This window comes from Ascaphus truei, chromosome 15 (assembly GCF_040206685.1).
Source record: "Ascaphus truei isolate aAscTru1 chromosome 15, aAscTru1.hap1, whole genome shotgun sequence".
Classification (NCBI taxonomy): domain Eukaryota; kingdom Metazoa; phylum Chordata; class Amphibia; order Anura; family Ascaphidae; genus Ascaphus; species Ascaphus truei.
The window spans coordinates 41,943,012-41,958,383 of NC_134497.1; the positions used below are offsets into that span (position 1 = coordinate 41,943,012).

The 15,372-nt window shown below is 50.1% G+C and overlaps 1 protein-coding gene across 1 annotated transcript in view; it reads left to right on the forward strand.

Moving 5' to 3' along the window:
- LOC142466867 (uncharacterized) overlaps nt 1–14,219 on the forward strand; it is a 25,072-nt gene extending 10,853 nt beyond the window's left edge. The window contains exons 3-4 of the mRNA XM_075572406.1: nt 6,521–6,596; nt 10,236–14,219. Coding sequence (XP_075428521.1) covers nt 10,627–13,779 — 3,153 coding nt within the window. The 5' untranslated portion in view covers nt 6,521–6,596; nt 10,236–10,626 and the 3' untranslated portion in view covers nt 13,780–14,219. The remainder of the gene's footprint in view (nt 1–6,520; nt 6,597–10,235) is intronic.
- The last annotated feature ends 1,153 nt before the right edge of the window (nt 14,220–15,372 follow it).

Genomic DNA, 15,372 nt, shown 5'->3' on the forward strand with positions numbered 1-15,372 from the left:
GTCGTCGTCCCCACATTTCCCCCAGTCGTCGTCCCCACATTCCCCCAGTCGTCCCCCCCTCCTCACATTTCCCCCAGCCCCCCTCATATTTCCCCCAGCCCATCCCTCCTCACATTTCCCCAGGCCCCCCCCTCCTTACATTTCCCCCGGCCCCCCCTCCTCACATTTCCCCCAGCCCCCCCTCCTCACATTTCCCCCAGCCCCCCCCTCCTCACATTTCCCCCAGCCCCTCCCTCCTCACATTTCCCCCAGCCCCTCCCTCCTCACATTTCCCCCAACCCCCCCCTCCTCACATTTCCCCCAGCCCCCCCCTCCTCACATTTCCCCCAGCCCCTCCCTCCTCACATTTCCCCCAGTCGTCCCCCCCTCCTCACATTTCCCCCAGCCCCCCCTCATATTTCCCCCAGCCCCTCCCTCCTCACATTTCCCCCAGCCCCTCCTCACATTTCCCCAGCCCCTCCCTCCTCACATTTCCCCCAGCCCCCCCTCCTCACATTTCCCCCAGCCCCCTCCCTCCTCACATTTCCCCCAGCCCCCCCTCCTCACATTCCCCCAGCCCCTCCCTCCTCACATTTCCCCCAGCCCCCCCCTCCTCACATTCCCCCAGCCCCCCCTCCTCACATTTCCCCAACCCCTCCCTCCTCACATTTCCCCAGCCCCCCCCTCACATTTCCCCCAGCCCCCCCCCTCACATTTCCCCCAGCCCCCCCCTCCTCACATTTCCCCCAACCCCTCCCTCCTCACATTTCCCCCAGCCCCCCCCTCACATTTCCCCCAGCCCCCCCCTCACATTTCCCCCAGCCCCCCCTCACATTTCCCCCAGCCCCCCCCCCCTCACATTTCCCCCAGCCCCCCCCCTCACATTTCCCCCAGCCCCCCCTCACATTTCCCCAGCCCCCCCTCACATTTCCCCCAGCCCCCCCCTCACATTTCCCCCAGCCCCCCCCCTCACATTTCCCCCAGCCCCCCCTCACATTTCCCCCAGCCCCCCCTCACATTTCCCCCAGCCCCCCCTCACATTTCCCCCAGCCCCCCCTCACATTTCCCCCAGCCCCCCCCCCTCACATTTCCCCCAGCCCCCCCTCACATTTCCCCTAGCCCCCCCTCACATTTCCCCCAGCCCCTCCCTCCTCACATTTCCCCCAGCCCCTCTCTCCTCACATTTCCCCCAGCCCCCCCCTCACATTTCCCCCAGCCCCTCCCTCCTCACATTTCCCCCAGCCCCCCCTCACATTCCCCCAGCCCCTCCCTCCTCACATTTCCCCCAGCCCCTCCTCCTCACATTTCCCCAGCCCCTCCCTCCTCACATTTCCCCCAGCCCCTCCCTCCTCACATTTCCCCCAGCCCTCCCTCCTCACATTTCCCCCAGCCCCTCCCTCCTCACATTTCCCCCAGCCCCCCCCTCACATTTCCCCCAGCCCCCCCCTCACATTTCCCCCAGCCCCTCCCTCCTCACATTTCCCCCAGCCCCTCCCTCCTCACATTTCCCCCAGCCCCCACTCACATTTCCCCCAGCCCCCCTCACATTTCCCCCAGCCCCCCCCCTCACATTTCCCCCAGCCCCCCCCTCACATTTCCCCCAGCCTCCCCCTCACATTTCCCCCCCAGCCCCCCCTCACATTTCCCCCAGCCCCCCCCCTCACATTTCCCCTAGCCCCCCCTCTTATTTCCCCCAGTCCCCCCCTCACATTTCCCCAGCCCCCCCCCCTCACATTTCCCCCAGCCCCCCCCCCTCACATTTCCCCCAGCCCCCCCCCTCAGCATTTCCCCCAGCCCCCCCCTCACATTTCCCCCAGCCCCCCCCCTCACATTTCCCCCAGCCCCCTCCCTCACATTTCCCCCAGCCCCTCCCTCACATTTCCCCCAGCCCCCCCTCACATTTTCCCCAGCCCCCTCTCACATTTCCCCCAGCCCCCCCCTCACATTTCCCCCAGCCCCCCCCTCACATTTCCCCCAGCCCCCTCCCTCACATTTCCCCCAGTCCCCCCCTCACATTTTCCCCAGCCCCCCCTCACATTTCCCCAAGCCCCCTCCCTCACATTTCCCCCAGCCCCCCCTCACATTTCCCCCAGCCCCCCCCTCACATTTCCCCCAAGCCCCCCCCTCACATTTCCCCCAAGCCCCCCCTTCACATCTCTCCCTGACCCCCCTCACATCTCACAGGGGTGAGAGATAGGGGGGAGGGAGCAGAGAGACCAGGGGAACCACTGCAAATAAGTGCAGCCTGCAACCAGTGCAAACACGACACAGGCAGGAGGAGACACACAGCACACAGACAGGCAGGAGACAGCACACAGCACACAGACAGGCAGGAGACACACAGCACATAGACAGGCAGGAGACACACAGCACACAGACGGGCAGGAGACACACAGCACACAGACAGATAGGAGACACACAGCACACAGCACACAGGCAGGAGACACAGGCAGTACACAGCACACAGGCAGGAGACACAGGCAGTACACAGCCTCACCTCTCTCTGCTGCATGCTTTTTCTCTGCTCTTTGGCCCCACCCCAGGCTCCTGCCACCTCCTCCTGATTGGCTGCTGCTGTGTAATGCAGCCAATCAGGATGGAGCAAGCTGCCCAGCCTTTAGAAGAAGCTCTGCTCTCTCCCTTCTCGCACCGGTTCTGCGAACTGAGGAAAATTTAGGTACAGGTTCGCAAGAACCGGTGCGAACCGGCTGAATCCCACTGCTGCCTCCAGTGCCTGCTGCTAGAGCGAGCGCATCTGTGCAGTCCTGCCTGCTCTGCGGTTCTGCTGCCCGCCGCCTCCACCGGCAATAGGATACCAGCCTCTCCTCTCGCCTGACGTAGGCATATGGGGGGGAGGAAGATGATGTGAGATGCAGGGGGGAGAATGATGTGAGATGCAGGGGGGATGGAGAGTGATGTGAGATGCATGGGGAAGGGTGATGTGAGATGTAGGGGGGGGGTGATGTGAGATGTAGGGGGAGGGTGATGTGAGATGTAGAGGGGGGGGGTGATGTGAGATGCATGGGGGGAGGGTGATGTGAGATGCAGGGGAGGAGGGTGATGTGAGATGCAAGGGGGAGGGTGATGTGAGATGCAGGGGGGAGGGTTTTTGTGAGATGCGGAGTGAGGGTGAAATGAGATGCAGGGGGAGGGTGATGTGAGAGGCAGGGGGAGGGTGATGTGTCAGGGGGGAGGGTGATGTGAGTCAGGGGGGAGGGTGATGTGAGTCAGGGGGGAGGGTGATGTGAGTCAGGGGGGAGGGTGATGTGAGTCAGGGGGGAGGGTGATGTGAGTCAGGGGGGAGGGTGATGTGAGAGTCAGGGGAGGGTGATGTGAGAGACAGTGGGGAAGGGTGATGGGAGATGTAGGGGGGTTGGTATATGAAGATGATGAGGGGTGCCGGTTGACATTTGAGGATGATGAGGGATGCTGAGGGAGATTTGAAGATGTGTGCTAGGGAAGATAGGATGATGAGGGGTGCTGGGGGAGATATGAGGATGATGATGAGGGGTGCTGGGGGAGATATTTGATGATGAGAGGCCTATCAAAGCTGCAGAGAAGGATTCTCCCATGCAGGAAGATGTGGCCGTGCATAGTGTTCATGGACATGCAAAAACAAGCTGATACTGCCGGGTCACTAAAAAAATACTTTATTGAAGTGACAACACCATACAAAAACTGCAGGAACCTCGAGGAGAAGCTCTGATGCTTTCGTATCGAAAGGCACTTGTCAAAGAGTGGAGCTCTCCTCGAGTGTACCGGCACTTGTAGCAATTGGCAGCCTGATGCTCCGCCCCCAATTGTCACTCAACAAGTCCCCCCGTGATGAAGAGAGATCACGGACGACCTATCATGACGCAGCGGTGGCGGTAACCCCAGTTACCAGTGCACAAACAAATGCCGGAAGACACATAATATATTCTTTAAAATAACAACAAAAAAGACCAAAGAAAATGAATAAAAGAAACAAATGATACAATCAACAAATACAAAAAAATAACAATAAATCATAAAGAAAAATAAATAAATAACTATAGATCCAATAACCAATTGTTGTATCCAAAAAAAGATAAACAGAAAACATATACAAATGTATATATCAAACATATGTATATATCATGAAACACAAATTGAGGTACCTGACTAACATAATTTTAATACATATTAAAGGCCCTTTTATACTGTACATCTATATCTTGATGAAACTTCAATTTACTGTATATAGTAAATCTCAATTATAAAAATAGAGTTAATAGATGTATATAGGCATAATAGAGTCTGGACCTTGTCCAAGTTTGTATATTTGGAGAAAAGATAATGATTAGATCGTTTAATGGAATATTACTATAACATAACCAAACCACTAGAAATAACTTTGGGTAAGAAATATAATTTGCGCACACTTAAACTCTCAGTAGGATGTTTGAGAATTACCTGAATTGAAATACATGATAAGAGACCTTGAATATTCTTTACATTGAGTCCTTACTAATTGAAATTACCTAAGCAAACATAATTTGAGAAAGACATAAATCGTACAATAATTTAACTTTCTATGGGCTATAAAGCTATCTACTAGGAATAAGGAGTGAGGAGTATAATTCTCACACACTTAACTCCTAGTAGGATGTTTGAGAATTACCTAAATTGAAATACATAGTAGGAAATCTTAAATATTCTTTATGTTGTGTCCTTACTAATTGAAATCACCTAAGGAAACATAATTTTAGAAAGACATAAATTGTGCAATAATTTACCATTCTAAGGACTATAAAGATTTCGATAAGAGACAATACCTAAACCTCATGTATGCAAAACAAGTCATGTTCACAAAAGAGAATGTTGTTTCCAGACAAGGGAAATAGCAATGTATACATGAGTCAATCATATCTAAAAATGATTCAATTCCCATTCTGTATTTATCCCAGAGGGAGTTAGAGTGTTAAGGGTAAATATCCAGAACATCTCTCGTTTGTTGAGGATGTTCTGTCTATTATCCCTTCTGATAGATAATGGAATATGTTCCAGACCACTGAATTGAAAGTTGTGTATACTTCCATGTGGACAATTGGAAAAATGTCTCGACACTGGGAGATCTAGATCTTTCTTCTTTATAGACCTCAGATGCTCCATAATTCTTATCTTTAATGGTTTAATTGTACGACCGACATAATTCTTTCCACATCCACAATAAAGAATATAGACAACGTGATCAGTGTTACAAGTTATAAAATTATTGATTCTATATCTATCTTTTTGTCACTCTGGATGAAATGGATTTAATTGACTTAACATGTTTGCATACAGTATGCTACAGAAACCACATTTGTGGAATCCTTTGGCTGAAAGAAAGCCTTTCGTTGATCTTTCAGGGGCTTTGAGTAGACTCATTGATAAATGTGTGGAGAGAGTATTTGTTCTCCTAAAGGTAAACTTAGGCGGTTTGTTAACAAAAGGTTTTAAAACGGAATCCAGTTTTAAAACATGCCAATGTTTCAATACAATTGACTTGATGTCATTGGAATGACGACTGTATTGCGTTATAAATAACGGATTATCAGTGAAATTGTCCTTTGTGATTTTGTTTAGATTTATTTTTAGTTGTTTTAGACATATTTTTTAATAAGTCCGACCGTGGTGTATAGAATGCATTTTCAAAGGCCATTTGGATTTAATCTCATTTATAGCCTGTTTGTCTGAACCTGTGGGCCAACTCTTTGATTGCTCAATAAACATTTCAATATTGGAACAAATTCTTTTGATTCTCAAAAATTGAGCTTTTGGAATCCCTTTATTAGTAGAACTCGGATGGCTACTAGTTGCCCTTAGAAACGCATTTCTTGAATTTTCTTTGCGAAAAATATCACTCTGAATAGAGTTGTCCGTGTCAATAAACAGGACATCTAAATATTTAATATGTTGTATATGTAAAATGTAGATTTAAATCATTAACATTCAGAGACTCCACAAATCTCCCCAATGATTCCATGCCACCATCGCAAATTATAATAAGATCGTCAATAAATCTTTTATAAAAAAATAATATTGTGCCTATATGATTGGTGTCACCAAAAATGTGTGTACGTTCCCAATAACCCATAAAAAGATTTCCATAAGAGGGAGCGAAAGACGTGCCCATCGCGGTGCCGTGTCGCTGTGTATAATACTGTTTATTAAATAAAAAAATAATTGTGTGTTAATAAAAATAAAATGGATTCATCAAAGCTGCGACCACTAATTAATTTGTTGTGTTCAAAAAAGGAAGCCCAAGTTTCACATTAAATTAGGAGACAATTAGAATCAATGTTATTCTATTGAAACTTGTATTATTTTCAATTGTGAATGTATTATAAAAGATTAAAATGTAACATCTTTTTTCATTAACGACTTTATAAAAAACAATGATATTAAACCAAAATCATTACAAAATATATACACATTGTTTATTCAAAAGTATGAGTTAATTATTATTTATTAACCGTACTGCTTTACACGTCTTTTTTGTGATTTACCCCTGTCTAACCTAATATGCGTATTCCAGGTAGGGGTTCCCTGAAATTTTACGAAACACTTCAAAGATCCTCCAAACAGAAAAGGTTGGGAATCACTGCGCTAAGGTAATGAAGGGAGTTGGTGGATGTACCATGTGATGAATGCCCTTTTTTTGGGTGCTGGGAAGTGACCTTAAAGGGAGGGAATCACATTCCTTTTTTTGGAATCACAGTCCATGGTTTTGTATCTTTTTTGTGTTTGCATTGTCCCCATCACCATTGTGTATGTATGTATGTGTATATATATATATATTATTTTTTTTTATCTACAGTATATCTCTCTCAAAGCCAGTATAACCAACCTCACACTGATGAGACCCATTAAAGTTGAAACATGTCTGAGTGGTTTGACTGGCTTTGCATCTAATCCCATGCTTTAAAAGCTGTGTGAACAGCAGAGCATTTGCTTACAGGCATACCCCGCGTTAACGTACGCAATGGGTCCAGAGCATGTATGTAAAGCGAAAATGTACGTAAAGTAAAGCACTACCTTTTTTCCACGTATCGATGCTTCGGTACAGGTAGGGAGCTGGTATTGCTGTTCAGGACGTGCTGACAGGCACATGCGCAAGCTGCCATTTGCCTATTGGACGAGGGGAATCAGCGCCATATGTAGGGCAGAATAAGTGTCTGGACTCGCGAAGGGAGCGAACGGACACAGGGGTAATGTAACGCGTAGCTCACCACAAACGAGGCAAACCGCAGGGCTGAGGTAGGGATTGGTATAGAATGCCAACCATAACTGCGATGGCACGTCTAGAGTGTAGGATATTCTTGCAAGCCGTGTCGCGGTTATAAAGGAGTGTAAACGTGGTACTTGCCGGGTCTAGGAGTGGAGAGTAGTGGAGAGTAGTGGATCGTTGGGGTACGTAGCCAGGGTCAGGATTAGAGAGAGTAGAGTCGTTGTAAAGCCAGGGTCAGTGCAGGAGAGAGCAGGATCGTTGTATTCCAAAGCCAGGGTCAGTGCAGGAGAGTATCACAAAGTCCAGAGGGATATAAGGCAGGATACTGGATGCAGTGAGATGCAGCGTCACAAAACAGAAGTTATGCTCGGCAATGAAGGAGAGTTCAAACAGGGTATGAATAGGACCTCCTTCCAATGGGAGGCAACCAGGAAGTGAAGGTGCCCTCACTGAAAGGCTGCTGGATCGGGCAGGTGCATCCTATTGTGCAGCCGATTAGGAGTGGGGGTGGGACCTCTAGAGACCCGGCACATCATGCTGGCGACCTGGTCGTGCGCCATTCGTGCGTGCCACAGTACCTGCGTCAGTGTGGGGGTGGAGACCGGAGATGGGACCCGAGGAGAAAAGGGAGGAACGTGTGTGACTGCTGTGCTACGTACCTCCGACGTCAGAGCGGTGGCGGAGACCACAGTTCATCAGGGAGAGCGTGCACCGCGCATGCGTCGCGCGTCGATGCCGCTGGGGTGAGCGAACACCATGGATACGGGAATCGTGGAGACAGACGGAACCTGCGCACTGCCCTCACAGGTATGGTGCTATTAAATATATGTAATTACTCGCGAGTGTACTTAAAGTGCGTGTCTTTAAACCGGTGTATGCCTGTATGCCTGTAATGGATTTCAGACAAAAGTTGACACATTGTGTGCTCATTTGCATATCATTTCCCAGAATCCCGTGTTGCAGTGGAAGCAATGTATGCTTGGTGATAATGGTTGAAAGGCAGGGTTGCAGACCTGTCTAAGACATGGGAATGTGCACACAATTGATATTCTTTATTGGCTATATGCTAACGGTGGAGGTTTTTATCGCCCTTTTCACCCACGTAAACTTAAAATGTGTATGATCTCTCTCTCTATCTTTCTCTTTTATAAAATGCAATGTTTGTATGGGGGAGAATCAGTAACACAAGTACAGACTCCTTGTTCCCTAAAAAAAACCCTTTAAACAATTGTATTAAAAAATTAACACAGTTCTGTAATTCACTGGATGATACTGGTATAGCTTAATTATGTCTGAATAACATCTGTGATGTCAAATACAAAAATTGGAAATTTGGTTCCTGATTTAACACTGGAGATTTAGCAGAAAGTTGGGTCATCTTATAACTATTAGAGACCTGGTACATGGTGCCGTAACGGGAACACCCGGTGACTGACAATAATAATAATAGCATGCTCTTGCGCTTTACAGAGACATTTTGCAGGCACAGGTCCCTGCTCCGTGGAGCTTACAATTTATTTTTTGGTGCTTGAGGCACAGAGACCGTGGTTGTCACCTCAGGCACCAAAAAATAGATTGTAAGCTCCACGGGGCAGGGACCTGTGCCTGCAAAATGTCTCTGTAAAGCGCAAGAAAGGTGACTTGACCACGGTCACAAGGAGCCGACACCGGAAATTGAACCAGGTTCCCCTGCTTCAAACTCTGTGCCAGTCGGTGCCTTTACTCACTGAGCCACTCCTATCTATTGACTAAGACCGCAAACCCCCGGCGGCGCGTGCGGCCGCGGGCCACCAGACCCTTGCCCGAATGGTCCTTGCCACCGCTGCCTCCTTCCGGCAGGGCTGACTACGTACTGTTACGCGTCAGCCGGCCGATGCTGCAAGATCCTTGTGATTTTCGGCGCTGACGCGTCACGTGGTACGCGAGTCAGCCAATTGGGAGGAGGGGAGGGAAGGAGCTAGATGGGAGGCGCCTTGGGCGGGGAGCGGGGAAGGAGCTGCGGGTCAAAGTGTGTGTGCGAGTGTGTGTGTGTGTGCGAGTGTGTGTGTGCGAGTGTGTGTGTGCGAGTGTGTGTGTGCGAGTGTGTGTGTGCGAGTGTGTGTGTGCGAGTGTGTGTGTGCGAGTGTGTGTGTGCGAGTGTGTGTGTGCGAGTGTGTGTGTGCGAGTGTGTGTGTGCGAGTGTGTGTGTGCGAGTGTGTGTGTGCGAGTGTGTGTGTGCGAGTGTGTGTGTGCGAGTGTGTGTGTGCGTGCGTGCGTGTGCGTGCGTGCGTGTGCGTGCGTGCGTGTGCGTGCGTGCGTGCGTGTGTGCGTGCGTGTGTGTGCGTGCGTGTGTGTGCGTGCGTGTGTGTGCGTGCGTGTGTGTGCGTGCGTGTGTGTGCGTGCGTGCGTGTGCGTGCGTGCGTGTGCGTGCGTGCGTGTGCGTGCGTGCGTGTGCGTGCGTGCGTGCGCGTGCGTGCGTGCGCGTGCGTGCGTGCGCGTGCGTGTGTGCGCGTGCGTGTGTGCGCGTGCGTGTGTGCGCGTGCGTGTGTGCGCGTGCGTGTGTGCGCGTGCGTGCGTGCGTGCGAGTGCGTGCGTGTGCGAGTGTGTGTGGGGGTAGACGGCACCACGGCATCACGATCAGATCCCGTCCCTCCCACTCCCGCTCCGGCTCCCTACAGACCGCATAACGCGGTCTGTGCCTTTCAGCGCGCCGCCTGTCTGCAGTGCGGGCGCGCTGACTGAGGGAGCGGGGCCTTAGCCTTACTATCAAAGGATTTGAAAAGATTTCTGCCACTTTAATTGGTGTTTTGCAGCTAGTGAGATTTCCTTTTAAATTATTAAATATTATGATCCACTTTTGATCCACTACATCTGCTCTCCCGGCCCTAATGCTGCACATGTTGTACTAAACTCTTCAATTTTACAATGTACATCTGCAGTTTACTTTCATCCTGAACTTTTTGTGATATGCCAACTTACCTCTCCTTCATGACGTTTTGTACGACAGTTTGTGTAACGGTGACTTTTTTTTTCTCTCGTCTAGCACAAAGACAACCATCAATAATCCACCCATGCCAACACTGCAAGGTTGCTTTTAGCAGTCAGGATTACCTCATCAAACATCTGAAGTTCAAAAACCCAAATGAGTATATGGAAAAGATGAGGACAGAACAATCTTGCAACATTCCAATAAATATGGCAGAAAATGCATCTTTCAACCAGTCAAGGCACTTAATAAACAATGTAACTGCTTCTCATTCCAAAAGATATATATATTAGCAGCTGCCACAGGAAAAGATCTTGGAGAAAGTGGGAAGAGTCTGACTTGGTTATCAGACCAGAACCTACAGAAGAGGACACACACAGGGGAAAGACCGCATGTATGTGGGGAATGTGAGAAGGGATTTAGTCATTTATCCAGCCTGAACACACACATGAGGACACACACAGGGGAGAGACCGCATGTATGTGGGGAATGTGGGAAGGGATTTAGTAATTTATCCAGCCTGAACAAACACAAGTGGACACACACAGGGGAGAGACCGCATGTGTATGTGGAATGTGGGAGGGGATTTAGTCCGCTATCCCACCTGAACACACACACAAGAGGACACACACAGGGGAGAGACCGCATGTATGTTGGGAATGTGGGAAGGGATTTAGCCGGTTATCCAGCCTGGACACACACAGGGGAGAGACCGCATGTATGTGGGGAATGTGGGAAGGGATTTAGTGTGTTATCCAACATGAATACACACAAGAGGACACACACAGGGGAGAGACCGCATGTATGTGGGGAATGTGGAAAGGGATTTAGTAATTTATTCAGCCTGATCAGACACATGAGGATACACACAGGCGAGAGACCACATGTATGTGAGGAATGTGGGAAGGGATTTAGTGTGTTATGCAGCCTGAACACACACAAGAAGACACACACAGGGGAGAGGCCGCATGTATGTGGGGAATGTGGGAAGGGATTTAGTCAGTTATCCAACCTGAACACTCACAAGAGGACACACACGGGGGAGAGACCGCATGTATGTGGGGACTGTGGGAAGGAATTTAGTGATTTATCCAGCCTGAACACACACAAGAGGACACACACAGGGGAGAGACCGCATGTATGTGGGGAATGTGGGAAGGGATTTAGAGACTCATCCAGCCTGGACAGACACAAGAGGACACACACAGGGGAGAGACCGCATGTATGTGGGGAATGTGGGAAGGGATTTAGCGACTTATCCCACCTGAACACACACAAGATGACACACACAGGGGAGAGACCGCATGTATGTGGGGAATGTGGGAAAGGATTTAGTGTGTTATCCAACATGAATACACACAAGAGGACACACACAGGGGAGAGACCGCATGTATGTGGGGAATGTGGGAAGGGATTTAGTGTGTTATCCAGTCTGAACTCACACATGAGGACACACACAGGGGAGAGACCGCATGTATGTGGGGAATGTGGGAAGGGATTTAGTCAGTTATCCGACCTGAACACACACAAGAGGACACACACAGGGGAGAGACCGCATGTATGTGGGGAATGTGGGAAGGGATTTAGTGTGTTATCCAACCTGAATACACACAAGAGGACACACACTGGTGAGAGACCACATGTATGTGGGGAATGTGGGAAGGGATTTAGTGTGTTATCCAACATGAATAAACACAAGAGGACACACACAGGGGAGAGACCGCATGTATGTGGGGAATGTGGGAAGGGATTTAGAGACTCATTCAGCCTGGACACACACAAGAGGACACACACAGGGGAGAGACCGCATGTATGTGGGGAATGTGGAAAGGGATTTAGTCATTTATTCAGCCTGATCAGACACATGAGGATACACACAGGCGAGAGACCACATGTTTGTGAGGAATGTGGGAAGGGATTTAGTGTGTTATGCAGCCTGAACACACACAAGAAGACACACACAGGGGAGAGACCGCATGTATGTGGGGAATGTGGGAAGGGATTTAGTGTGTTATCCAACCTGAATACACACAAGAGGACACACACTGGAGAGAGACCACATGTATGTGGGGAATGTGGGAAGGGATTTAGTGTGTCATCCCATCTGAACATACACAGGAGGACACACACAGGGGAGAGACCATATGTATGTGGGGAATGTGGGATGGGATTTAGTCAATTATCCTACCTGAACACTCACAAGAGGACACACAAAGGGGAGAGACCGCATGTATGTGGGGAATGTGGGAAGGGATTTAGTCAATTATCCTACCTGAACACTCACAAGAGGACACACACAGGGGAGAGGCCGCATGTATGTGGGGAATGTGGGAAGGGATTTAGTCAGTTATCCAACCTGAACACTCACAAGAGGACACACACGGGGGAGAGACCGCATGTATGTGGGGACTGTGGGAAGGAATTTAGTGATTTATCCAGCCTGAACACACACAAGAGGACACACACAGGGGAGAGACCGCATGTATGTGGGGAATGTGGGAAGGGATTTAGTCACTTATGCAGCCTAAACAAACACAAGATGATACACACAGGGGAGAGACCGCATGTATGTGGGGAATGTGGGAAGGGATTTAGAGACTCATCCAGCCTGGACAGACACAAGAGGACACACACAGGGGAGAGACCGCATGTATGTGGGGAATGTGGGAAGGGATTTAGTGTGTTATCCAGTCTGAACTCACACATGAGGACACACACAGGGGAGAGACCGCATGTATGTGGGGAATGTGGGAAGGGATTTAGAGTCTCATCCAGCCTGGACAGACACAAGAGGACACACACAGGGGAGAGACCGCATGTATGTGGGGAATGTGGGAAGGGATTTAGTGTGTTATCCCACCTGAATACACACAAGAGGATACACACTGGAGAGAAACCACATGTATGTGGGGAATGTGGGAAGGGATTTAGAGACTCATCCAGCCTGGACACACACAAGAGGACACACACAGGGGAGAGACCGTATGTATGTGGGGAATGTGGGAAGGGATTTAGAGTCTCATCCAGCCTGGACACACACAAGAGGACACACACAGGGGAGAAACCGCATGTATGTGGGGAATGTGGGAAGGGATTTAGTGTGTTATCCAACCTGAATACACACAAGAGGACACACACAGGGGAGAGACCGCATGTATGTGGGGAATGTGGGAAGGGATTTAGTGTGTTATCCAACATGAATACACACAAGAGGACACACACAGGAGAGAGACCACATGTATGTGGGGAATGTGGGAAGGGATTTAGTGTGTCATCCCATCTGAACATACACAGGAGGACACACACAGGGGAGAGACCATATGTATGTGGGGAATGTGGGAAGGGATTTATTCAGTTATCCTACCTGAACACTCACAAGAGGACACACAAAGGGGAGAGACCGCATGTATGTGGGGAATGTGGGAAGGGATTTAGTCAATTATCCTACCTGAACACTCACAAGAGGACACACACAGGGGAGAGACCGCATGTATGTGGGGAATGTGGGAAGGGATTTAGTCAGTTATCCAACCTGAACACTCACAAGAGGACACACAGGGGAGAGACCGCATGTATGTGGGGAATGTGGGAAGGGATTTAGAGATTCATCCAGCCTGGACACACACAAGAGGACACACACAGGGGAGAGACCGCATGTATGTGGGGAATGTTGAAAGGGATTTAGTCATTTATTCAGCCTGATCAGACACATGAGGATACACACAGGGGAGAGACCACATGTATGTGGGGAATGTGAGAAGGGATTTAGTCACTTATGCAACCTAAACAAACACAAGATGACACACACAGGGGAGAGACCGCATGTATATGTGGGATGGGATTTAAAGACTTATCCAGCCTGGACACACACAAGAGGACACACACAGGGGAGAGACCGCATGTATGTGGGGAATGTGGGAAGGGATTTAGTGTGTTATCCAACCTGAACACACACAAGAGGACACACACAGGTGAGAGACCGCATGTATGTAGGAAGGGATTTAGCCAGTTATCCAGCCTGGGCACACACAAGAGGACACATACTGCTGCGGCAGAGTTTATTCGAGCATTTGCCCGTTCTCTGCCGCAGCAGTAGCCTGGCGCGCGCCCGAGAGTGACGGGCGCGCGCCGAAGCAGCGGAAGAGCGCCCTCCGATCGGGGCGCTCTCCCTACCGCTGCCGGGTCCGCCGGGTCCCCCGGAACCCCCTACCGCTGTCCCGCGATCGCGGGACACCAGGGCTCCCTCGGGGAGCCCCTGGACACGCGTGCAGGGGGCGCACGCTCCCGAAGACGCGTGACCGCGCGTCTATGACGCGCGGCACGCCGAGGGGCGGCCACTAGCAAGCCGGGAGATTTCCCGGCTTGCGGTACCGACCACACTCGAATAAAGTGTGTCGGTACTGTACAAGGGAGAGACCTTTATCTAAAGCCAGGCATGTTTAGGGATAACCAGCGTCTGAGATGCTCACATATAAGTGCAGATGTGTATCTGTGTTACGCTACAGATTCAGCGGCCGTTATTCGAACATTTCACACATTGTATCCCTTTGCTTGCCGGGTCATGGTGGGTGATTTCTTGTAATACTCCTGCATTAAAACGTGAGATTACTAGTCTTTTGATTGAGTGCAGAAAATTGCATTTTTGCATTTTCTGCAATTCCGTTGAGAAACTGAAGTTGGTGATCGGAAGTTGTTTTAAAAATCTAATTGCAATTCAACCTGACTTTTATTGCTGTACAGTACTTCAAGTGTGTGTCATATTTTGAAGATTAATTTTATGAGTTCATACTGTACAGCAGCGTTTCCCAAATGGTGGGTCGCGACCCGGCACCGGGCCACGGCACCAAAATTGCTGGGTCGCAGCGAGGCTGGCCGCGTGGTGTCTCAAGTTAAAAAAAAATGGCGGCGATTCCCCCCGCGGTCCCATGCGCTTGCGCAGGGCCCGCTCCTTCCCCCCGCTCCCAACGTGGGACAGAGGAGGAAGTACCAGCTCCTCTGCGGCCCGCACGTTACGTGGGACGGAGGGGGAAGTACCAGCTCCTCTGCGGCCCGCACGTTACGTGGGACGGAGGGGGAAGTACAAGCTCCTACTGCGGCCCGCTTCCCCCTGCGGCCAGCTTCCCGAGCTCCCCTCCCGTGGCACCCCCTCCCGAGCCCACCTCCCGTGCCCCCAAGCCCACCTCCCGTCCCGGGC